Raw genomic sequence first — 26821 nt, 5'->3', positions numbered from 1 at the left:
CGTAAGCGACCATATAAACGAACTTCACACAAGAGCTGAAGAGAACAATTCAAAAGACTGTTCGACCTAAACACACGCACAAACACAGCTTTTACTAACCAACACGACGCGTTTCCGACGATTTGTTGTTTCAGTGGTTCTAATCAAATTAAAAGCTGTTTTATGGATTTGTACAAGATTGCCTATTGATTATCGGGTAGGGCAATGACAAAAGGTTATTTTCCCCGTTTTTGATACAACTAATGATTTTTTTTTTTTTTTTTTTTTTTTTTTTTAGAATTACTTGTAAGTATCTTCCTCTTTTTGGATATTTTTTTAATGTGATAATATACGATTATGTGGTTATAAAATAATGTTATTATTTATATGTCTATGTATTAATTCAGGGCTATTTATTGTAATTTGCAAACAAAAATAATCTGCCCCACATTGAGTGTCTCCTAACACTTTACACCAAGGTTATTAAATGGTTATTAGTAAACTATTTATATGATTTATATAACTTGTTAGCATGAAGAATAAAAATATTTCATTTCTTAATTGTAGTTAATGTTCATTTACTAAAACTTTATTAAAATAAAAAAAAATCACAATGGATATGAAGTAATAATGTTGTATTTTTATTAACACATTTTAACGGATAGAAACCTAATAAAACGGTGTAAATTTTTTTCCGTTAGTTTATGCATTAACTAAAGTGTTACTAATGTTTTTACATTATGTCATCCTATTGTTTATTGTGTTCTATTGTGTTAGTTAGCTGTATTTTTTTTTATCTTTATTTTACCAAATCAAAATACCTCAACTGGAATTCACAATGAAAAAAACTTTTTTTTTTTTTTTTAAACCGAGTTATCCGAACTCTTCATATATTCAGATACAGCAGATGATCAAAATGTTTGCCAAAGATTTAGTCTTTACGTTTTCCCTAAATTATTTCAACCTTGCAGTTCTCCTGCATTATATCCCGGGACATTGTTCACTGTGCGTTGGGATAGTTTTGCGGGTTTGCAGGCTTGTCTGCATGCTTGCAAGTCTGTCATCACGAGACAAATTTAGAAAATTAGACGGATCATTAAAATGTCATTCAAGTATGCAAACTATTATAAGTCCACTGGATGTCCGTGACTCATGGCATAATCATGTAGGCAGGTATGTAGGTTTTAAAAACTCAAAATCAGAGGAGCACAGCTGAACAAACTCAATGCCCCTTGTCCTACATTTCACTTCTCTGACAGCTGCAGACTGGTCACACGGTGGGAAAGAGTCTGCTGCCATCAGCAGGACAGTTAAAGGAAGAACAAGAACGAGCTGATGAACACAGCTACTGTTAATCAAGCATGTTTAGTGCTGCTCTGATAACTGATCCACAATGGCATTGGGTTAATACTCATTTTTTAGATTTTACATCTGTAATAAGAAGTGTTTCTTGTCTACCAGGGGATTTATGAAGGATCTGTTCATGCAGTATGGATAAAATAAATATATATAATATATTGAACATTTTTACTCACTCCGAGCTTTAAAATATTATTGTATTAAACCGTGTTAGAGGGTTAAAGGTGGACAAAGGACACAGCTTACTTGAGTGAAAGTATAGATATGGTTGGTCAGTTTTTACTAGTTTTTGTCATCATTTACTCGCCCTCTTTGTTCCCAAGTTTCTGTCTCTGAAGTTTCTGAAAGTCAATGGTGACCATTAACTGTCTGATTACCAGCATTCGTCAAAGTATCTTCTTTTATGTCCAACTTAAGTAAGAAACTCATAGAGTTTGTGAACAACTTGAGGGTGAGTAAATGACAAGACTCTTTGTGTTAACTATCCCTTTATAACATTAAAACAGTCACAATAACACCACTCAGTTTTTTGGTTTTTTCCGATTTATTTGTAAGTGAAATGATCTCGCTATAAACTCCTTTGCATCAAGCCGAGGGCTTATAAATGTTTGATGTGGAAAACGTCTGGAGAGAGTGATTTCATACAAGGCATTTTTAACTAGTGACACTCGCCAGCAGCTCTATGCGAGGTAGTTTTCTCGAATTGCTTTCCGTGTCTTATACACTCACATATGTTTAACACTCATTTAAAGGATAGCTCGCTTAAAAAAAAAAAAAAAACCTGTGTTGAACTTAAAGGATCATTAAGCTTCAGAAAGGGCACAAAAACAGAGTGATTCTTCGAGAGCACTTTAGTTTACCTGAAGTGTATCTACATGGTAACAAATAAGAAACACAGCTGCGCTTAAAAGTTGTACATGAATGGCAATTAGTTTGTACATACAGACAAGTTTGGATAAGAATGGTCACTTTATCGGTGCCAGTACATGGTAACTAATAAGATACTTTAATGTACTTACTGTACAGTGTTGTGAAAGTGTTCTCAATTTTTGTGTCACACTTCAATGTGGAAGGGGGCCAACACTTTTTCACACCACTGTATATACATGTTAAATATGCGATACTTACGCACAAGTGGGTATTCATATATGGTAACTAATAAGGCACATTACCGTACATACTAATAATATGTGCATGGTAAATGTGTAGCACCTAATGCAAAATGTGGTGCTATGTGGTAACAAATAAGTAAATATGTAAATATATATATTTTTTTTAAAGCAGAGGTCAAGCACACTTCAAAAAGCGGCATTTGCAAAGCAAAAGACATACAGTGTGGTGTAAATATGGATCAGAGCCCAGGTGTTGTTCTGTGACAGCGTGAAGTACTGTAGAGGCTGAACGGTCAGGGGATTTCCTGGAGATGGAGATCTGAAGTAAATAAGGCAGTAATCATCTTCCAGCGGATATGCGCTCCTCTTAATCACAGACAGCTTCTGGCTGATTCAGGATAGGGTGTTCCCTCATGTTGAAGTTCCCTAGTGTCAGAGGTGTCCGTCTGGAACAGGAAGAGCTATGTGTGCACTGATTCTCACATCAAAGCACTTCCAAGGGTGTGGAGCACGTCCTTCTCGTTCTCTGCCTTCTTCAGCTCACGTCTGATAAAGAAGAGTCTGTATCGATGAAAAGTTCAGCTGCATATACCTGGCTGCTACCCCAGTAAATAATGATGATCGTGCGCTCTTTAATAAATAAATAAATACATTGTAATGTTTCACCGAAATGATGTTAATACACCAAATTACTAAAATCCATTTTTTTCCACATATAATAACAGCCACCTTAAAAACAGAGCTGGCGAAGTAAAGGCTACCCGATTAATAAAAGTTCATAACAATTCAAGTTTATCTTTTCATAAGCTGATCCATAAGCACACTAAAATAATGCAATAAACAATAATGTAACACAATAAAATGTAACATCTAATGTACGTCACTGATAAGACACACAGGGAATTCAATAAAAACTATTTCCATTTTGAATTATACCATGTTCTATTTCCATTTCCAGAAAGTGCATGTGCATCTGCTACAGATCTACTGATTCAGTGAGGTTAAAAAAGACAAAAATAAAAAAATGCATAAAATCACAAACATTTAACTGCGTAGATGCTATCATTAACGTATGGGAGAGGTTCCTATGACTTCAAGACATGTTGTTTTATAGCTGACAGCATTTGCCATTTACTGGCTGTACAGATTCACAAAATCCCCTCCTCGTGAAAGACTTGTTTTCTAATGAGAGGGGGGTTGGACGACGCGGAAAGCTGAACTAAAAACATTCCCATCAGCTGCTAGAACATGTGTTTCTACTCTGCATTTACACCAGGGTAACGCAATCTCTTCATGTCTGCCTATAAAAGAGGTGGATGGAAAGCGCTTATCATTCATGACGTGCACAAAAAGAAAAAGACAGACACGAGTGTTTGGCTTTATTGATCAGATAATCTATTTCTCACCGTAGTGTGTCATTGACAGCACGGGACAAGCTTGATGTTTTTCCTACACCTGGAAGAGGTTTTGCAGATGGGATTTTGAGTGCCTGCCCAGAATTCAGAAATCATTCTGAAATGCTACCTAACTCCACTACATAGTATTACACGCACTTGCTGGAAGGCCACATTATTAGATTTCTATATCTATATCTATATTCTATTTTAGTTCTATTTTGTGATTTGAACTGTCTGGACAATTTCATCAAAACATTAAGAAATTTGAGAGATGTAATGCAAGAGCTTAACTTGGTCTTATTTTTCCATATAGATATAGGATCCCATTTCCTGATGGGCTCCAGGAAAATATCGCTAAAACACAAAGCAGTCACTACACACAGATATCACACGCAATAACCTTTATACACTGTAGCCACTGTGTTTGTTAACAGAATGGAAAAGAGGTTGCGTTATGGTTACGTTCACCCAAAAATGAAAGCGTACCCACCCTCAGGACATCAGAGATGTTGATGAGTTTGTTTCTTGCTTGGAACGGATTTGAATCTGTTCCAAATGAAGGGATCTCTGTAGTGACTAGGTGCCAACAGAATGAGAGTTCAGCTGATTCTTGCAATCCAGTCCATCAGTTAACATCTTGTGTAAAGACGAAAAGCTGCATGTTTGTAAGAAACAAATTCATCATAAAGACATTTTTATCTTTTTATACTAGTCCTCTATCCATAATAACGCTGTCTCCAGTGAAAAGCTGTCACGTCTGAATCAGTTCTAAAAAATATGCAGGTGGGTTTTTGATCTGATGATCTCTGGACTTGTATTTTGGTTTAAGGTCGAAAACATCTTGATGGATTTGTGTATTATAATCATGTAAATTAATGGACCAGAGTCATGTGAATAATTTTTTGGATTATTGTGATGTTTTTATCAGTTCTTTGGGCTCTCATTCTGACGGCACCCATTCACTGCAGAGGATCCATTGGTGAGAAAGTAATGTAATGCTGAAGTCAATTTTCAGCTAATTTAATCTATTTATTTAAATAACAATAACCTGCATTAACATATGATGAAGAAGGATATCAGAGTGCAGTATGAGCAATATTTAATTTATCAATAATAGTTTTTAATTAATTATAATACTCTTATATCTGATTAAATAAATTTAAAATAATATTTTATCAATTGTTTAATCACAAATATTTCAGTGGAGATGTAATGGAGCAGCCATGTAATAATAATAATAATCTGTATATACTCAAGTAAGTAAGTATTAGAGGAACTTCGTACCATCTCTGTGATGGGCCTCTTGCGCACCTTATTTTTTCACACATACATCTTTAACCCTGTTAATATTACTGTTCCCTATCATTTACTAATAAAAGACCCCATAGACATTGAATGAGTTGACATTTTTATTTGTTTTCATAATTTTCCAAAAGAAAAAAAAAGGGAAAATTCATGCGAACACCAGAGCCATCTCATCAGAGCACTTAAGAGATCACGCCACTTAAGTTCCATCTTTCACCGTCTGCAAACAAGACATATCAAGTCCAAAAAAAAAAAAAAAAAAAAAAAACACGTGGAAAGATATAAAACACAAAAAAAAGATAAAAAGAAAAGAAAAAGTCGCACACTAACAAGTTTTGTTGTTTACAGCTTCTGTAGCTGCCAATAGCTGTCCAGAAGATCAGATTTGCATAGCGTCAATGTGCTAGTGAAAAAAAAAAAAAACGAACCAGGATTGTAGCATTAGTCAAGTTTAGTTTCAGCTTTGTGTTTTTATCTGAATATCTAATAGTCCTGATAAAAGTGTAACACACTACAGCAGTTGTATTGCTCTGTTTTTTTTTAGGTTTTTTGTTTTTTTCTAAGAAGTGCTACTTGCATGTCATTAATTGCAGAAACATGTCCAGTTGATTGTCACCTGTCAATGAATTCATATTGAATTCCTTCATAAAGCCCCTGCCCACTCAGCTTAATGCACAATATATAACACTGGCAGTTAGAGATATATCATAATTTAAACATCCCCTACCACTCAGTGGCAGAGTCAGTCACATGGGAAAAATAAAATACAAAGACATTTACAGTGGCTATATAAAATAAATGTCCTAGGTCAAAAAAAGAGCTAAACTACAGTACAAGAAAAAGCTACCGGTAAACCATGAAAATGGCTGGCCAAACAAAAACAAACAAAACCACTTCACATATATAAATATATTACACTAATTACATAAACCAAAGAGTGTGACGGAGTGGAGGGAGGTTTGGCCTTCAAGCACACAGAGAGACATTTGTAAAACACTGAAACAGTCACTTGTTAAAGCTGAATTGTGTCATTTTGGATAGCTAATAAACACTTTCTCCGATTCCAAGTTTAATGGCAGAGAAGTATAAGCAAGCGTAAGTTGGTTTCCCTGTAAACAATGTAGCTCTGTGGTGTTTGGGGCGGGACTAGCTGACTGACCAATGAATGAACAGATTTGAGATGGTTATTTTTGCAACTCCAATTCGTCGTACATTGCACGAGTTAACGGTAGAAGAGAATACACGAGCACTGAATTTTGATTGAGTGGTCAACCAGGGGTCAGAAGGACTGTGGTCTTCTGTATAATATGAAACAGCAAAATAACAATGCCCAAGCCAAATAAATAGTGCTTTACAGTTGTCTTTACATGATTACAGGTGAATTAAATACATACATAATGGTATAGGACAAATGTCTCTGTACACAGAAGATGAAAAGCATGATGATTATATATATATATATATATATATATATATATATATATATATATATATATATATATATATATATATATATATTTTTCATGTTTACATTTTTTGAAAAAGATATGACCATTTGAACACATTATTCTATATCTGAGAAAGGACATTTCCAAAAAGCACTTTCAAGTCTTAGATTGTCCTGGTCAGTTCGTCTGGAAATATGTAAATGGAGGTTTGCTGTCTTAAGTTCAAACACTGTAAAAGTCACAACTTTGTCTTTTCTTTAAGCAATAACATGCAATACCATCAGTGACCACTGGGAGCAACACCGTCCCTTAAACATGTGCAACACAGCATAGCATCGGACATGTGCTGATCTCATGATTTAGTCCGAGAGAACTAGTTTCGGTGAGTTACGTGCCACACAAGTATAAAGTCTCTCTAGTTTTCCCTCCCCGCCCTTTAAAAATATATGGCAGCATTACATATGGTTTCACTCACATTAAAGCACATTCTAAACTCTTCCTAAAGTTACTAAAAAGTCCTTTTGTTTCACATCAAAGTCTTTGTGAAGGGTGGATGGAACCAGCCGGCAGTTTAGTTTGAGGGGAGTGGATGTGACTATCGGTAAGAGAGTGAAAAACAATGAGTTTTACATTTACATGTTAAGACATATTGCACATAAAGCCTTTTTTGTGGGTGTCTGAAGCCTTTTGGTTTTAGAATTAGTTCTATTGCACACATGCACACACACACAAATGTCCTTAATGAAATGTAGAAAAAAATGTTTGTTTTTTTCCCTTTTTAATGAATGAGGGAAAATATGGCATGGTGGTTATCCGTTCGACGTCATGGTGTGTAGACAAAAACGGCGGCTTATGCCGATAAATCAGATATGACCAGCTTATCCATTTTATTTCCAATGTCTGAGGAGACCGTGAGCTCATCGGACTCGTAATCGTCGTCGAAAGATCTGCAAAAGCAAGCGTGCAACAGTTACGCTTTATAATCCATATATAGATGGTATCTCATCTCTATGCAATGTAATGAACTCCGTAGCGAATTCATTCCATTACAGAGGGCATTGACTCACCCCTCTCGTAGCTGTTCATTGGCCGTCTCCTCTGCCACAAGAATCTCATACTCTTCGGCAGCATACTTGTCCCAGTCGGAGGGTTCTGGACCGTCACTATCCAAATCCTGACACACACGCATGTACAGTTACACTGTTAACGTACTAACTAACGTAGTAACAGAGATAATATTCAGCTCAGGGGATTTGAACACAGATGTACGCCATCAAACTCTGACCTTCTGCACTGCAAAGGGATCTCTCTGCTCATGGTCCAGGTACTTCTCCAGATTGAAGAATGTGTCATAGAATATATGTGCCATCCTGCAGCGCTTCAGATCTCGAAGAGTAATTTTACCTGCAAAGAGATGTCATTTGTTTGCATTACACATACGTTTATTCACTGAAAAGGCATTTTTAATCAAAGCAAATTTATGGAAATTCCAGTTAATATATCGGCCTTATTTTACATAGACATTTTCACACTAGGTTTTTATGAAAGCTACTTTTAGCTAGTTCATGGTAGAGATTTTTATTGTTGTTTATGAGCTTTAAACTGAGACATTAAATTCAGGGGGAAAAAGAGAAGGGAATCCTGTTTGATTCAAGTTCCCATGGGTGATATGATAGTATCAGAATGGGTTCTTTACCTGGGCATTCTGGTTTAACTAAGTCCAGCATCTGGCACAGGAGATCCTGGAAAGGCAGTGGTTCAATGCCCATCCCCTCCATACGTTCACACTGCTCCTCATAGAAAAACTCCAGTTCAAACATGGACAGAACACCATCTCCATCCATATCCATACAGCGGAACCAGTACTCTATGCTAAACAGAGAGAACGGTAATGTTATATATAGCAAATAAATGAATGAACAAATGATAAATGGATAAATGTTATATAACTAAAAACACGATTGATTAGTATTTATTTCAGTTAGTTGACAAGGTAATATTTGAAGAGCTCATTTGAAAAATCATAATTGTATTCCAATTAATCTCAATCAAACTGCAGTTGGGTTATTTTGATTCTGTAAAAAATAAAGAGTACAGCTAATACAATAAACATGAAATATGATACCTAAAAAACATGATTTTTGAAATTAAAAAGTTATTGGATTAAACTGGATTTAAAAAAAGGTTATCGTTTTTTTCAAATAAACTCTTCATTTGTAATGTTTTATTTTGAAGTGTAATCTAATATTTACTGTTTATTTTCAGATTTATTTTAATTAGCATTAACTGTCTCTTTAACATATTTGATTCAAGTACCTTGTGGGATTCTTTTTGTCCTCCTCTGAAATGAGGAACCAGACAAACTCAGCATAGCTCATTCTCCCTTCTCTCTGCACCGAATTTCCCCTGGAAGAAAGAAACATATATCATAAGTCACATGTATATCACCCAAAATCTCAGATACGGTCTTAGTCCTCCTCAGCAGCTCCTACCTTGTGACAGCTCCTGAGAACAGCCTCTCAATTATTCTGCTTGATGAGGCTTTTCAAAGAAGAACACAAAACAGATACACATTAAATGCCAACAATTCTCAGCACCATAAGTCTGATGGAAACCTGAATGAGACTCTAAAATCTAAAATACTGTAGCAACATGAGTTCATGTAATATACTGTTTAGCCACAAATGAGTAAATGCTGACAGACCATTTGGGTGACCTATACTTTAAAAAGCTATTAATATGGGGGAAAAAAAGTTTCACTTCGTACTTACCATGATCATTGTACCTAGCCAGATCCTTGGGGTCGATGAAGAGGTCATGGTCAGTGTCCAGCTCCCAAAATTTACAGTAAATGACATAGAAGTGCTCATAAGAGAAATAATCTGTGATTTGATTGATGTCATCCTCCTCTTCCAGCAAAGCGAGAGTCTGGTGAAATAGAAAGAGTGGCTTTTGATGAAATAGTTCTTTCAAGTTGTGGAAACTAAATTAAATAGTATCATTTAACAGTGTTCACCTGAAGGAAGTTGCTTCTCCTGAGCTCTGTCATGTTGATTTTGCCTGTCCAAGAGCGATTAACTGTGTAAAATATTCTTTGAATCACCTGGAGGTAGGAAAAGGAGATCATGGAGTCAAGGATGTTAAAACTTTAATTTTTAATTATTTATTTTTTCCACAAAGAAAGTGCTTGTTTAATCTCCAAAACACTGACATGCAAAGTAATTTAATTCTGTTTGAAAACACTCCATCTCTGAACAATAGATAATAAAAATTGTTGAGTACTTTGGACATGATCCAAAGTCAAAAGCCTTTGAAGCCGTTACACGTTCTCTTCACGTTCTCTTCATTATACTAACCATGGCATCCAAAAACATAAAGCCTAACTGATTAAACAAGTTCCAAAAGCAATAATCTCTCTACATAATGGCATGTAGTCAAACCCTAACAGCCAGTGAGAACTGATCATTTAAGATCGGATTTTAATGAAGCCACATTTGAGAATCAGAGGCATTCTGGAGAGTGAATGCAAATCAGGAGTGTCACAGTTTACGGATTGCGGATAACCATGCTAAAAATAAATAAACAATAAAAATCATGTAAATTTCACATATAAGATAACCCAGAGCCGATATAGTAGACGGCGGTTACGCAGCTAAATGCTTGTTGCTACCCATCTTAAAACGGAAAGACAATGACGTTAATGACATGGTTTGTTATACTGAAGGAGATATTCTCCTCCTGTAGCTCTCTCTTTTTCTTCCATCACAGCTCAGTGATCCCAAATCTCCAGCCATACGGGTTTGTAATGACATGAGGGTGAGTAAATGATGACAAAATGTTACATTTCTATATTAAACTGCTCCTTTAAGGGATCATCATTATATCCATAAGTTCCATCTGCCTTTAGGTACAGGCGCCTAGTGATTGTTTGTACTGAGGCATACTGAGTTATATCTAGCACTGTGGTGACAAAGGCCCCATGCTTCAGACTCCAACAGAAAAAGTGACATCAGTGTGGATTAACATGCATTTCCTGGTAGATCAGTCCTCCTAGGAGAGATTGGTACCGGGGTGTGTCAACCAGTGCACCAGAGCAAGGAAGTGTCTAAATATGGGGTTGTGCAAGACCAGGGTCAGTGGCCTGTTGGTGGCATCCTTGTTTCCGTGATGTCAGGCCCCTTTGACGCCATTACCCTTCCCACCCCCTCCGTAGCACGTGTTGCAGCTGTCCCACAGACAGACAGACAGACAGACAGACAGACGCACCGGGCTCCACGTCTCACTGTTCTGACGTTCCAGCAGCTCAGCTCAGATAGCTGGATCTGATTTACCATAAACACTTTAGTAAGCTAACAAGCTTTCAATCTTAAAACCGAATATTGAAGCAACGCTACAAATAGAGATTCCAGGTGCCAGGCTGATGATTAACACAGGACAAAGCAAAGTCATGTTCCTGTTGACAGTAGCTGACACCAAAATAGTTGTGGAATGATGTTTAAAAACAATCAAAGAATTTTGCAGCGTGTTCCAATGACAACAAAACCATCATCCCCGTAATCTTATCTCCATTAAATAGCTCCTGCCCGTGTCACCAAGCGTCCAATAAAGTTACTTACTGTTGTGATGTACCGGGAATGGAATTCAGGAGCATCTTTTAAAAATGTCAGCCCTGGATGAGTGTCCACGATGTCCTAATCAAAAAATAAGAGTGAGATGACTCCTGACCTACATATTAAATCTACAAAGCTCCTTCTGATATATTTGATAACACTATATTTCCAAAAGCATTGGGTCACCTCCTTCCAGTGAACAGGTTTGACTACTTTAACATTAAGATTTGCACCATTAAGATATTACTAAAGCTTATAATGATATTCTAGGGAATTGTGTGGCACTAATTTTATAGCTTTGGACAGTACCCTTTTCTATTCAAACATGACAATGCCTCTGTGTATAAGACAAGGGTAAAAAAGAAATGATTCAGTCAGTGTGGAAGAACTTGACTAGTCTGCATAAAGCCAACTCCTAATCCCAGCTGAACACCGCTGGTATGACTTTAAATGCAGTCCTCTGTATAGAACAGAAAAAGACACTTCCAGTGTGACAAAGATGGAAACATTTCAAGTATTTAAAAATTAATTTCCATCTCTGTTGCAACAGTTTTGGAACTGCACCCATATGTACAAGTCATTGTATATAGAAACGGGTCCTGTCCAAACTGTTGCTATAAAATTAGAAGCACACAATTCCCTAGAATATCATTATATGCTTTAACAATAGGATTTGTACTCATGGATATTACTGTAGTCAAACCTGTTCAGTAGAAGGAGGGTTTATTATATATATATTATACATACACACATAGACAATTAGCGCTCATAAATGTACATGCCCTTTGCAGAACATGCAAAATGTTAATTATTGTTAATGTTAATCCATATATTTTGTGATGGTTGTTCATGAGTCCATTGTTGGTATAGAGCAGTTCATCTGCTGTTCTTCAGAAAAATCCTCCAGTTCCTTCAGCTCCTTGGTTTTCAAACATCTTCTGCATATTTGAACCCTTTCCTACAGTAACTGAATGATTTTGAGATCTATCTTTTCAGATGGTGGAAAATTGGAAGACTCATACATAACTGTTATATAAGGTAAAACATTTACTGATTAATTATGATGAGAGGTGTTTACTTTTTATATTGAATGATCATGGCAAATTTTATATGCATGGATGGAATATGGCAAAGATGCTCAAAAACCAAAGTATGTACAATGTACAGCAGCTGAAAAACTGCTCAGGACCAACAAGAGACTCATAAACAACTATTACAACACAGAAAAACAGTTGTGCATCAACAAAAATGATTAAGAGTCAAGGGTATGTAACATTTTGAACAGGGTAATTTTTTTATTAATTCAGTTATTATTTTCTGTGGGTACATATTCTTATTAGCACGTATGAATGTATATAAATATATATATAATAGACAGTTGTAACTTGCACATCCCTAATCACTGTGTGTGCTCATGGCTTTATATCTACTTCAAGTAATCAGAAATACAGGTAGTACTTAAAGTTTTACTTTTCGGTTCAATGCAATATTACAATGTTCTAACCTGTAGCAGAGGGATGAAATCTTCTTGTTCCAGGTAACTGCAGCCTGGTTTGGCCAGCAAGTAAATAAACCTGGATGCATCATCATAGCAGCTGTGTAATAACCTGTGAAGAAATATTAGGGCAAAAACTTTCAATTGGATGCTATACTAGGCTATAAAGTGCTTTATTTAATGGAAAGTGAGATATGTGCGGACACTTACTTTCTCCATGTTGCAATGAATGAGTGAACAGAAACAAAACCTGTCCTCTCTCCACCAGCGCAAATAAACATTGGTGATTTCCAATAGAGGGGACACCCACAAGCCTGTGAAAAGAAACACATGAATATGCTGCTTTTATTGTATTTTAAAATGCGCTATCCATTATGCTTAGTCACAAAAAATAAATCTAAGCAGTATATAACACATTTTTATTACTTCTGTAAAAATAGCTTTATTTAAAGATAAATCATTTAGATAAATCATTCTAAATGATAAGATGCTCTGTGAGAGTCCAAATATCTGATTCTTAAAGCATAAATGTCAGGATGGGTTATTCTGACGATATTTCTTCATTTTATGATACGGTTTATATAATATTCAAACAGTGAGAAGATAAAATAGGATGTTGTTATGAGATGGCATCCATCATGATGCTGTGGCAATACAATTTGGCAAGCACATCTGCGGATGAGGACTTTGTAAAGCAAGTGTCAGTTTATATATTCAGAACTGTCAATCCAACAGTTCAGAGATTATGAATCTCATAAAAACAAGTCGCAATTCATATGCACCTTTGCTATCTTCCCCATTTCATAAATGTCAGCTTTCTCCTCCTCAAACTCTGTGAAGGCCGCCTCGATTTTGGCAATGGCCTCGTCATAGTTGGCTGCACAGTTTGGAAGGCCTTTGGGGAAGTAGAAGCGTGGAATGTTTATGGAGGAGGGTGGGGGAGTGACCACTACTTTGGCTGGCGGAGGGCTGGGCGGCCGTGGGGTTGGCGAAGAGGGTGCAGGTGCTAGAGTTGGAGGAGGTGTTCCAGGTTTCTTCTCAGGCTGGATCTATTGAGAGACATAGAAAGAGACAATTAGAGAAATTACCTCTATGGGTTTCACAATTTTTAGGCCAAGTTGTATATTGATTATCATCAAAGACATTCAGGCGAAGACGATGAAATGACTGACATTCTGAAAAAAGACAAGCTAACAACAAAATTCAGCTGAAGATGTGCTTGAAGGAACAGTGAATACGGGAAATGCTGCTCGGAGATGCACATACAAATGATTAATGACTACCCAGATGTCGCATGATGTGTTATTACCATGCAAACAAAGCTAACCGCATCCTAGAATTTTTTAAGTCGTTCATATTTGCATGAGAAGATGTATAAGTAAGAACCATTTCAAAAATGACTTCAACCGGTACTGAGAATATTGAGAAAATATCAAAGCAGCAGCACATATTGTTTTATATTAAGTCTGCATACTTTCAAAAGTGTTTACTTCAGCATCATCTTCAAGGTCTGCAGATTATTTTAAGTATATGTAGCAATATGTAATGTCAAATGAAAGCAAATATCATCTTCAAAGTTTTCCATGACTGCCTAATCTTTAGCTATGTTTTGGAGAACTTTGTGTGAAATTTTCTCCCGGTACTTGCTGTGCAAGGATGCTGTGTGATCAATGTCATGATAACGTATTCACAGTGATGAAGTGAGGTGGATTATCAGTAAAACCATAGCCGGCCCCATCAACTTTCCTGCTGATGTAATGACAAGAACTCTTCAGCAAAAATAAGACAGATATGTTCCATCTAACCTCACCGCTCTCACCAAAACAAGCCAAATACTTCATTTCAGGGGATCTGTTTCCACCTATATTTATTTCTTGATGATCTAATGGTGAAGTGGAATGATTTGTGCTCAGCTCTCTGTGGACTGGATAAATGATTGGGACATTTTGCATGGTGCTCCAAAACGCTGTATGCACACGGTCTAATTCACAGGCCCGACACTGACAGCTGATGGCCATTTACTTCATTCTTTTCAGACGGGACCTTGCAGCACCAAGGTTAAACTTCTAATAACAAGCTGTGGAAATGTCTAACACATTCTATACATAGTCTTGGCATACTGTTCTTATTCTGGTCTCTGGGCAAAACCCTAGAGTCACAGTGCACACCTAAGGCAGCTTATTTCTGAACAGCACAGTCTTACTGTCAATCAAACAGAAAGCGAGCTGTTGAAGTGTGACTGAATTTTGGAGAACTCCACAGCAAGCGGGGCAGGCCTGCACGGACGTATTGAAGAGAGCAGCTGTGGCCCAAGCCCATTCCGTCCAATCCACTTCCTCCCCCCTCTTCGAAGCTCCTGTACGCAACACTTGGACACTGTATTCCTGCCCTGCCTCACCCCCTTCCACTGTGCTATTAATAAACACTTTGGTATCTGCCTGTGAATAGTTTGTCTTGTCTGGCATGTGAGAGTTAGACACGGCATTCTTTGCTCAACTACAGAGGTTGGCTACTGACCTGGGCTTGCTGGAAAGACTTGAGCCTTTTCTTGAACCGTGATGGAAGAACAAAGTCACAGCCTCGAGCCAAAAAGGCCAGTTCTCCCCGCAAGTCGGGATCCTCCCTTAACGAGGCCTCCTTGATCATCATATTGGCAATGTCAAAGGATTCAAAAAATAAGAACGGAGAAAAAAAAACCCCAAAAAGAAAAAGGACAAGCTATTCCTACAATACGTCCTAAGGAGGATCAGCTTCCGTTTAAGAGCTCGCAGACAACTCCGTTCTGGCCGAAACACGCTTTCTCCCAGAGGTCCGCTCACTTCAAACTCTCAACTCCAGGCTTTGTCCAGGGATGCAAGGTGGATGTGTTTTGGGGTACAGAGCAACTCCTAGAATCGTGCCTGCTGCTGTGACGGCTGGAATCCAGGAGCATTGTACCAAAGAGGCCAGGCCGCCAGCCTCCTGATTGCTTTTCGAAACTACAAAACAAAATCTTAACTCAAGTCCATAGCCAACGGGTTCCCAGTCCTGCGAAACATGAGCCGCTCTGGGGTCTGCCTCCCGGTCCAGTCCTCTCTCTCTCTCTCTCTCTCAGTGCCCGTCCTGTCCTGATGAGCAGGGGGCTGAACGCACCAATACGGAGAGAAGGGGGATCAGCTGTGTCAAATGTCCGTATGGGTGAGCAAGTTGTATTATGGGAATGGAAGCCCCCTCCCATCCCCAAACAGAAAGGCTAAAGTTAGCCAGTGCACAGATGAAGTGCAAATTGCTCGATCAAGACTTTGTTTACGTGCAGAGGAAGGCAGAGAGAGAGGGAAGATAGCTTAGAGGGCCAGGCCCCTGCGATATTCGGCTCCTGAGGGTTCATGGGGTGCACTTGGGGAGTGGAGTAATAGGACGAGTCAGAAATGTTCTAGAGCACTGCACCCACAGCATAATAACATTAATGTCTGGAGTGCACAGAGCTTCCTCTCTGCTCTAGAAAGTTTCAAACTAACCGACAAATGAACTTCATACTCGAGTCAGGCGATCCACGACTGGTGCTCTACGAGAATAATAGCCCTGATGAGTCATGTCACTGCATCAACAACTCAACAAGCAAAGTGTGTACTAAATCATCTTGATCTACTGACATCAGTAAACTGATCACGGATAAACTTAAAAATGCCGTATTGCTCTACACTTTGACTAAATGACTTTGGCAAAATCACTCTAAATCAGTTATCAATTCGTTCTTTAATTGTAAATTAGCAGGAGCTGTATATTCAACAGACACAATAATTGTTCCTATAAATCAGTTTGTTCTTGACCTTTGTGAATCCAACTATAATCGAAGGCTCCATGATTTTACCAGATGTTTGTGTATTATTTGCAAATAAACAAATCTATATTTATCATATTGTCATTTGACATGATTTTTTAGGCCTAGAAATCACACTTTTAAAATCAGACTGCCTCGTATATCCTTAAAAGACAGTGGCAAAAAAGCAGTTGTTAGAAATTAGTAAATAAATTTGTAAAAAATATTGCATTTGAAATCATATCGTGTTTAAAATAGGGATGCACTGAAATTTTCCAAGTGAAAAGACTATCGTATATAGTAGAAATTGTACCGATCAATGATGTGACGTGATCAAATAGCAACCAGTATATGGAGGTGTGCACTCTATTATGCAACATACTGGCAGCGTAAAAGCATTTAAAACTGTCCCAGAAAAATCATTACAAGCACCAGCAGCAAGAGACTGTTTAGTATTGCATTGCATGTCTTCGATGAAAAGAGGAAGGGGTGGTTATTGCTGGTTACTGTATGATGATTAAAACTGCAAAATGGCCTTAAACAGTTAAATAAACTGCATTTATAACATTCACAAAGTGTTGAAATTGGGATCTGTAATATTTTCTATTATTTTAAAAGCTTCTGTTTATAAAGGTTGCAAGGGGTCTCAAAAATTTTATTAACATTCATTTTAAGTTAAATTGTGCTCTGTTGGTATAGTGTCTGCTAGAATGTTAAAACTTGTTCAAGTTTATATATTTTTAAATGTTGTTTTGTAATTGACTGGGTTTTTTTTTATACAAGCAAGACAAAATTTGACCATGATCCACACTCACATAAAATGATCTTTCATTTTCATTTTTTTTCATTTTATTTTACATACAAATCACTAGTAGGACAAAGATACAGACATTTTTGGCTCAAATGCCTTTTTCAGCCCCTTCTTCTTGAGTGTGAATCATGGTCTTGTATAAAAAGTGATCCAATATCATTGCAAGAACAAGCAAAAAAAGAGCATGGTACAAATTTTTTTTTTTTTGGTGAATCCCCAACTTTAGGCCCCCCTTGGATGTTTGCTGAGGCCCTCCAGTGGGCCCCGGCCCTCTTATTGAGAGCAAATGCCATAGATGCATTGATTTCTACAGTATCTTGCGTTGACAATTTGACCTAATCCTGGACTCTTTACTTTTTTCAATCTTAACTCAGAGTTGTTATCATAGGAACAGGTCCATTAGCTCAGCCCTGTTCAGCAGCAGATTTAATAAAAACCTACACTGTGGCTATAGAAGTTGATACTGGACATCTGTCCTGTATGTTGATACTTTGTAATTAGAGCACCTTTTTGACGTAGGAAAAATAATTTCATATTTAAATACATGAATACAAACTGTATGTCTACTTCAAGGGCAAAAAGCATGAGGAAAAAAAAACTCACACTCCTCATTCTCATTCTGTGCTTCTCTGGGATCAAGCCCATGTTTGCATAAACAGTCCTTAACTGCTTATCTATCACACATTATACCTGTGCGAACTAGAAAACAGAGAACTAAAAAGGTATAGTGACACCTAGTGTCTATGGTTATAAATTATCCAATGGCTATCTTTCCAGAAATTCACACTTCGTGGTGTGTGGGTTATATTGACAGACAGCTGTGTTAATCAGCGCCATGTTTACATTTTATCTGCACAAATAAACCAATGAACTTTTCAAGAAGAAGGAAAAAAAAAAAGCTGTGGTAATGGAGCTGATCTCTTTGCGTAACTAAGCTCTAACGCCCAGCAGATCTTCTCCCCTTTCCTTTAAGCCTTATAAATAACACCCGCTGTACAGGAGGCCTCCTGACATTTCAGCTGTACATAGCAATCCCAGCATTCCCTGTTCTGTCTCCGGCAGCTGTTAGGAGAATATCAAACGCATCAAGATTCCTATGTGGGCAGGGCAGAGGGGCATAAAGAGGCCTGCCTGCTGCTAACACCATTAGCCTCATCTAGTGCATAGACAGGCCTTTGGAGGTGCAAAGGTATGCATGCACAGTTCCAAGTGCATGTAATGAAATACTTATTCTTGTGTAGGCCAATTCTTAGGCCGAAAAACAAACCTGCTGTAAATAGAACATTAATGAACTTATCTTCCATGAAACAAGTAACCTCAGAACCAGATTATAGTTAGCATGCTTCTGACTCATACTGTATTCTAGCAAACTAGAGATTTAGTATGGAAAATGACGCAGGCCGAACTCGAACCTGCATTCCCACGGGAGAACAACTCCCATTATGGCTCTTGCACGAATGCACGATACGGCTGCACCACGGCAAGGCCTGTAGCTACAAATTCTAGTCCTCCATCTTTTTTAAGTAAAGTTCAGACAGGGACAAGTCTTGGTGGATGGTTCACTTGTGCCAACATGCTGCACGATGATGCTCGTGTGGACAATACAACTTTAGATCACGTTTAAGTCATTATTACAAAACTGAATATCCTCTGGATTAAAGCCTTTTCATCTCTATTAGCTCTTTATTTTGTTTGATTTTTGTATTGCGATTACCTTCTGTTCTGTATCGCTCTCTTTTATTGGTTCTTACATATTTTATTAATCTCTTGTGATCGGTCGTCTGCAGTGAATCAAAATGTTAAGTTTACTAATGTCCACTATAAAAAAATTTCCCTTCGGTGAAAACGCAAAGCTAGTTTTTAAGTGATGGCATTCATAAGCACCGTCTTGTACCATGCAGTTTTTTGCTGTTTCTTGGCACGTGTGTTACGTGACGTTTACTTTTCTGTTTCTTTACACAAAACTGGTTTTATATGATTTTGGATTTTAGACTGTATTTTTTTTTATGGCTATAAAATGGGTTTCACATTGGCTTTTATAGGCAATAATGCAGTGTTCATTCTTAGAGTAATACCTTTTTTGCAATAAATATTTGTGGTGATTGTCATGAATGAGCAGCAATAATCACAATGCTTCCCAGCAGATGGGCCTTGTGTTCCACTTAACAGGCCAAACGAATCATGTGAGCTACTACAAGAGGATCAAGCATGCACTGTATAAAGTAGTATGAAGAATCCTGGGGCTTGTATATTTTTAGTTGATTACATTTCTTGCGAAGTCATGATGCCTGACAAATCACGGCAGAATGCCAAGAAACACTAGGGCAGGCCAAGGCTTTAATGTCCCCTGCTGAAGAACAATATAAATACAGGAGTGTCACCTTGCCTGATGGGGGCCTGTGGAACCAGCAGCACTTGTTCTGAATCCAGGGTTACATTCTGAAGACCTTCACTAAGTTCCCCCTCCATTGTTTGCATAACTATTTTTTATATTGCGGTATCCTTGACGCCAAGCCTTGTACAGTGCTGTCTGAGAAATGCATAATGTCTAAATGTGATCAGAACAGCTGGAATATTCCAGAGCACAGGTAATAATAAATACATGCACTACCAAACAAAACGTTCGGGACTGGTAAGATATTTAAACTTATTCTCCCGAGGGTGCATTTAATAAATATTTTATATAAATATATATAGTGCCACTATTATGAATTTTTGAAAATGACAATGTATAACACAGTTCTAAGTGAATGAAAACATCTGAATGTGCACCATGAAGTTATTTTCTCTCAAAAGAGTCGACTCTGAATTATCGAAACAAATCGTTTCTAAATGAGTCCCAAGCCATTTCATAGTGACGCACGTTTCACTTTGTTTTAGCCAGTACGCTCAGTGGCCCTGCTCTGTCATTTTTGGTCAAACAGATAAGAGTAAGCTAATACACCTTTAGAATCTGTAAAGACTATCTGTAAAGATTTTTATTTGTATGTATTTACAATTACAACAAAACATTGCGCTTTTGTAAAATAATGAAAGCAAACAGGATGCACTTTCTGCTACCTCAGTCTCTGTGAACCTTAACGCAAAACTCCATGTGTATGTCTTTGCTTCAAAGATGCAATTAAACAATTAAACAATTCAAATGGAAAATAAATATGTAATCTTGATTATGTAATCCATAACATGCATACAGGTGCATCGCTATTCAGTGTCACTGACTAGACAAAAGCACTAGTTTATCAATGAATTGTTAAAATATTACTGCAGTCTCCTTACTGTTTTTCCACTGACACAATCATAATCATTAGATCTGCCGGTGTGATATGGCAAACTTTATGCGTGTGAAGCAATGAAGGCAATTAACGGCTCTTTAGTTGGGGACAGCTTTATTGAGTTTTAGCAACTATCGGCCTTATTTCAGAAATCATTCTAATGATCTGCTGATTTGGTGCTCAGCTGTTAAGCTGCTAAATATATCTATGGAAACTGTGACTCTTTTTCTTAAATATTTGAAAAATTAACAACACAAGTCTGTTACTTTTGAATCATTTAATAAATACACGTAAACATAAAACCAATAAATACGTTTATAAACACTTATATTATTAATATATTATGTGTGTACTTTAAATAATAAAAAATAAATCATAATATAAAAATAGAAATGCATCATGACATATTACAGGTAAATATTTACTGTAGATAAATAGTCATGGCCTATCTTTGGATGTATTTAGTGGGGCATCATTATGAAACAGTTTCTGGGTGCTAAAGGAGAGACGGGCTTGTCGATGCTAGCAAACGACTGGATTCGCTGAGACCAGCAGAGCTGTGCAACACTGGGAAATCCTATGAGCAAGAAGAGTTCATGCACGGCCCTCCCCTTCAGCTTCAGAATCACACCTGTCTGCCTGCTTATGCCAGCCAGCTTGTTCTAGGACGTGCTGTAACAGTGCCCGGGCCTCTCGATGGCTCTACAGGTGCTGAGTATGTTCTTGCACTGACAGGAGCCAGGCTCATCACACCTGTCTCCTTCCCATCATCCCGGACACTCCAGCACCACGCTGAGTCTTCAATTAACAGCCATTCCGCTCCACGGGATTCCAGAGCTATCACAGTGCTGTACGGGTGTCATCCGTCCACTGCCATGACCCATCAAAATGATCTCCTTAACCTTTACAAGATAGTTTTCCACTACAAGAGCACTGGCTTTCTAGGATTTGGAAATACTTATGGTTTATCGCTCCTAATGACACTCAAATAGTCAAATAATCGGAGAATCTGTTGCGTTTGTGGGAATAATAATGTTTTCATTCCATCAATTTTCAGCAGGTCTCAGTTGCGCAGTGTTTGGATGCCATTGCCAGCCGAAGCCCAGTCCACCCCTCTTCCCCTGCACACCGCTTGCGTTATGCCATCACAATGTGCGATTGGCACCAGCGATGTGACGGTACTAAGTACTTTGGAGCAATCAAAGGGTCCTCTTCACTTCAAATACTAAGAAAAAGTGCATAGCTGCCTGAAAGCAGTTATTCAGAGTTTAATTTCAGCTTTCAAAGCTATGCTTAGTGTTTTGATTTATGGCACAGCAAGTGCAGCACATGCCTGTGAGACTGGGGGAGGATGGGGCACATAGGAGGTGCACAGTTATATTAGATCCTTACTGAAAGTGAGGAGACGTGAGAAGACTGTGCCTGCATTTCAGAGCTAGACGCAAAGAGCGATAGGGATAAAGAGGGAAATAGACAGAGTGACACAGAGTGACATATTAAGAAATGTGAAAGACTAAAGAGTCATAACTGACAATAAGTGACAGAGCAATAGAAAGAGATACAGAGAGAAAAATACAGAGTAGGCAGACAGAGTTAGAGAGAGACAGGACTTCACAGGAGGGGGAAAAGAGAAAGTAATCTAAGGCTAAGTTTACAGTGGCGCTTTTACATTTTTAAAATGCATAACTTTTACTACGGTTACGTCTGTCGTTTACACTACTCCTACTCCTTACACTACTGCAGACCTCGTAGTCTGAAAACACTGGGGTTGCATTTTAATGTAAATTGAGTTAAACGTAGACTTTTGAAAAAAGATGGAATGGCTGTCCACATTTGCTCTGCGACGTCCGTGTAAACAATAACATCATGCTTGTTGTTGTACCCAAAGATATGTATAAGCAGATTCCCCAATGAGTTTTCGGTTGTGGAGCAATTTTAACACAGTTTTAAAATGAAAACACACTAGTGTAAACAGTGGCTAAGAGATACTAGCCCATTTCACCTATACACACTTTACTGGCAAATTACCTTTTAAAAATACCAGAAAACAAAAAGGATTTTGAAATTCAAAATTCAACAGTTCTGGGCCAATCATATCATTTTGACGCAGATGACAAATTACTCTGTGATGTAGTTGAGTTTAAAGCCGTCATACGATGTCTCTGGGCCAAAAGCAGCTGCATGAATGTGAACGTTTGACACAAAAATGAAAACATCAACACAAACACTGATTATTAACACGAGTATTACCCTCCATGTTTGCAAACACAATACTGAGAGGCACAGCCATTCAGACATCAATTTCTGGTTAATGATGCCATAGATTTTACCGATAATTTAAAACCGATTTGTGTAATGCTTTGTTGTTAAAATGATGGAACATCTGTTTTTTTAATTAACCAGTAAAGTTGTTACAGCAATTTTTTGCCACTTTATTGGTGTTACTGTGTGAAAGAGGCTGCTGAGTGAAGCAACTTTCACTTTTTGATTATTCATCTGTTTTACTTTTTGTCCTGTAATGCGCAAAATTTATAAAATCTCATGCTAATAAAATCGGAATTTGGGAGAGAGCAACAGAGATGGAAAGAGAGTGACAAATGGGCAGACAGAAAAAGAGAGCCAGTGACAGGTTGACCAAAAAAAAGAGAATGACAGAAAAAGAGAGAGAGAGAGAGAGAGAGAGAGAGAGAGAGATATAAAAAAAAGTGACAGATGGACAAAGAAAGCAGGAGACAGACAATCAAAGTGCAAAAGACAGAAAGTAAAAGATAAATATATAGAGAGTAAAAATAGCAAGAGACAGATATAAACAGACAGAAAGAGCGACAGACAAAGAGAGTCAGTGACAGATAGAGAGACAGTGACAGACAGACAATCATGTCTTTAATTCACTAAAAATATCCACACATTGCCTTTAAACACAGGAAGTTCTGAATCCAATAAAAGTGTCAAGGGAATGTTAGGGTCACGGCACCATATACTTTCAAACCCTTCAGGTAATAACTAGTCAGAGACCAAGCTGTAATGCAACCATCACAGGCATTGCATTACATCATCATTAATGCACTTCAGGTATTATATAACGCGATTTGCAATTTCTTTAATCAGATTTATTAAAAGTACTGTACTATAAAGTATCCTGGTCTATTCTGAGTTATATAATAACACAACCATCCTGTTAATATCAACACTATCCTTTTAGCCTTTCACACAGTATTAAAGCAAACTGGTGTTCATAGCACATAAGCCAGTCTCTACACATATAACTCTGTTATATCATGTTGAACCCAAACAGTTGGAGTGACTGGGGGCAGATGGCAGAGGCCGTCTATCTCACTTCAATGCAGTACAGAAAGAGAGCACCAGGACCGGGCGGCCCATCTCGTCCTCACCCCCACCTCGCCTCGCTCGCTTTGACGCAGGAGCAACTGCCATGTGTGTAAAATGATCTCCAAAGATAAAGCTTCTAATTTGCAGTTTATTTCTGCAGCAGGCACTGGGCAGACTTTAGAAACACATACAAATACCCTACCCCCACCGCATACACTCCAAAACACACACACACACACACATCACTGTTTGAATCTGAGCACTTGAAAATAGAAGTGCCAAATGCCATCACCATAGCGATAACCCTTTACCTGGACTTCTGAGAGCCTGTGGAATGTGGGGGCATGAAAGGGGCCTTATTTCCTCACACACACTCGGCAGAGAGCTGAATTGAGGAAGTGGATTTTATGAGGGCCTATTCTATTCTGAGCTGGATTTCCTCTATGAAAAGCCACACAGTGGAGCCACTGAAAAAAAAAGTGCCATTAAATAACAGCCCACAAAGGCTGGAGCGCACGGAGGATGGGGCAGATCTTTAAACAGCATCATATTCAAAATGATCTTCAGTTAAAACATATGACTTTATTTACAATCAAAACCAGACAGGACGTTAAATCAACCACTTAGGTTGCGGAAGTCAAATGTAAAAAACTAATTTGTAAACATTCATAAATTAAGTAACATTTTTAACATGTCAAATACATATTTAGTTTATAGATATACTTTATACATACACAACTACATTTATAATCTTCTGTATCAATATGCAGTGTTTTTGTTTAAAAAAGTAAATTACAATTTTGGATAAAAAAACAATCCTCAACACATAAATTATCTTAATAATAAATTAGTGCTGTCAGCTGCAAACAAAATAAAGTTTTTGTTTACACAATATGTATGTGTACCATGTATATATTTATTATGTCTATATAAATGCATAACATACCTGTATATATTTAAGAAAATATGTACTAAATTTATTTATCTTTAATATAGATTATAATAAATATACATGCATTTGTAAATACATGTAAAGATTTTTAAATATGTACTGTGTGTGTATTTATATATAAATATACACAGTACACACACACATTATTAAAATATTTTTTATTTTATTGGATGTGATTAATCATTTAAAAACACTAATAATAATGATGATGATTATTATATTTGTCTTGTTTTTGTTGTAATAATGATTATTACTATTAATAAATATTCATTGATCTATAAAATAAATATTAACATTAATAATTAAGTGAAATGCATTTCATATTGTACATTAAATATTTTTCACAATGCATAGATTACTCGTAAAAAAAAAACACATTTCAGTTTGCAATAAACTATGTATTAAATATTTACAAAAGGATTTTCAGTAGAGGCCTTTCTGTGAGACCTTTCTACTAAATAAATTATTATATCAATTAATAATAATAACAAAAGTTTAGTGTTTTTAAATAAAGTATATATTTTGATACTTTAATTAAAGACTGCTGGTTGGAACGTAGCGAAACATCGCAGATGTTATTAGCGATGTGAATTATCTGGCAGTACAGTACACTTCCAAGATTAGCCGAACACTTGGTAATTGTGTGAAGTGACATGAACATGCAAATGATTGTTGCAAATGATTTGTGGTGGCCTTGTGTTTGTGGCTCTTGCTCAATGCAGTCTCCACATACTGTTGTTTACCACTTGGCTGCCATCTATTTCAGGGCAGTTCAGAGCAGCCTTAAGGTGCTGGCCAAAGGCTCTGCTCACGTTTTTTACAACCAAATAAGCTAAGGGCCTGAAAACTAAAGGCAGACGAGCAGTGAAACCGTAAAGGTCTTTATATTCCCGAGTTAAAGGGATAATTTGCTCTAAAACTACAATTCTGTAACTAATTACTCCCGCTGTTGTTACAAACCCATTTATCAATTTTGAGCAATTAATTACAACATTTTCATTTTTGGTGAACTATGCCTTTAAGGAAGTCTGTATCGAGTAGCTTAACTACTGTATATACGCCATCAAATTATACACTTTTCAATTATTATATTCATATACATAAACTATCAGAGTTCCTGTAGTTTTATAGCATGTACTTTACAACAAATTTCTTTACCCTTTTAGTATTATGTTCTGTACAGCTATGCAGTTTTATATTAAAAATACATTCCCTGACATGCTACATCTCCCATTTAGCACTGCCCTTTGACTTCTAGATTTATGACAACAAACAGGAAAGATACACAATTTAAAATTGGTTTATATGTTACCTTTAAGCCATGTGCACTGACTGTCCTAACCAGCAGATGGTGGTATGAGCTCACAACATGTGCTTAAGTTAAAATGGCAGTTCACCCCTTAGATTTCCGATATGATTATCTTCTAAACATATTTTAAAGAATGTTGGAATTCATTTATGTTTCACATATACATTTGGAACAACATTTCTGCACCACTAGGGGCTTCATATCAATAGAAACATTTTTGAAAATGTAACAATTTGAACTTTAACTAGTGCATTTGAAAGTTTCACAGGCACATTCATACAGGTTAAAGACTTTAAAGAACAAACAATGTGACAACAGTTCAACCGAAATATTCCAACTATCAATCAACCCATGTCAATAACACCCGAACTGAACACAGAGGCTTTGAAATATGATGCTTCTTTCTCACCTCACATAGTCAGTGCCACATTTGAAGAGGTTGTCAGACTTGTTAAAACCCTTTTAAGCTATGCCGTTTACCACCCAGGAGACACAAGGTCGCGATCCCGGGGATTCCAAAATGTCTCATCTGCTCACACACTCTGTCCATTAATCATTTCACTGTTTGCCAACTCAAATAAAATAGTTAAGGAACTTTATGCATTTCATTTTACGTGGATAAAGGATCAGAGAGAGCTGCATT

The 26821-nt window shown here is 37.2% G+C and overlaps 1 protein-coding gene across 2 annotated transcripts in view; it reads right to left on the bottom strand.

Moving 5' to 3' along the window:
• Positions 1 to 5242: 5242 nt before the first annotated feature.
• ppp2r3a (protein phosphatase 2, regulatory subunit B'', alpha) overlaps positions 5243 to 26821 on the bottom strand; it is a 72224-nt gene continuing 50645 nt past the window's right edge. The window contains exons 1-13 of one of the 2 annotated variants that reach the window (XM_043261695.1): positions 15223 to 15862; positions 13488 to 13754; positions 12916 to 13019; positions 12715 to 12817; positions 11217 to 11291; positions 9617 to 9703; positions 9372 to 9528; positions 9093 to 9141; positions 8917 to 9006; positions 8297 to 8472; positions 7886 to 8004; positions 7668 to 7774; positions 5243 to 7547 (exon numbers count right to left, since the gene is read on the bottom strand). In XM_043261695.1, the coding sequence (XP_043117630.1) occupies positions 7451 to 7547; positions 7668 to 7774; positions 7886 to 8004; positions 8297 to 8472; positions 8917 to 9006; positions 9093 to 9141; positions 9372 to 9528; positions 9617 to 9703; positions 11217 to 11291; positions 12715 to 12817; positions 12916 to 13019; positions 13488 to 13754; positions 15223 to 15354 (1563 nt within the window). In that variant the 5' untranslated portion in view covers positions 15355 to 15862 and the 3' untranslated portion in view covers positions 5243 to 7450. Of the gene's footprint in view, positions 7548 to 7667; positions 7775 to 7885; positions 8005 to 8296; positions 8473 to 8916; positions 9007 to 9092; positions 9142 to 9371; positions 9529 to 9616; positions 9704 to 11216; positions 11292 to 12714; positions 12818 to 12915; positions 13020 to 13487; positions 13755 to 15222; positions 15863 to 26821 lie in introns of those variants that run through there. The other variant, XM_043261691.1, reaches the window with a different exon arrangement.

The sequence above is a fragment of the Puntigrus tetrazona genome, chromosome 2, assembly GCF_018831695.1.
Source record: "Puntigrus tetrazona isolate hp1 chromosome 2, ASM1883169v1, whole genome shotgun sequence".
NCBI lineage: Eukaryota > Metazoa > Chordata > Actinopteri > Cypriniformes > Cyprinidae > Puntigrus > Puntigrus tetrazona.
The sequence above is the reverse complement of the archived record's forward strand: the minus strand, read 5'-3'. Positions and strand labels throughout refer to the sequence as shown.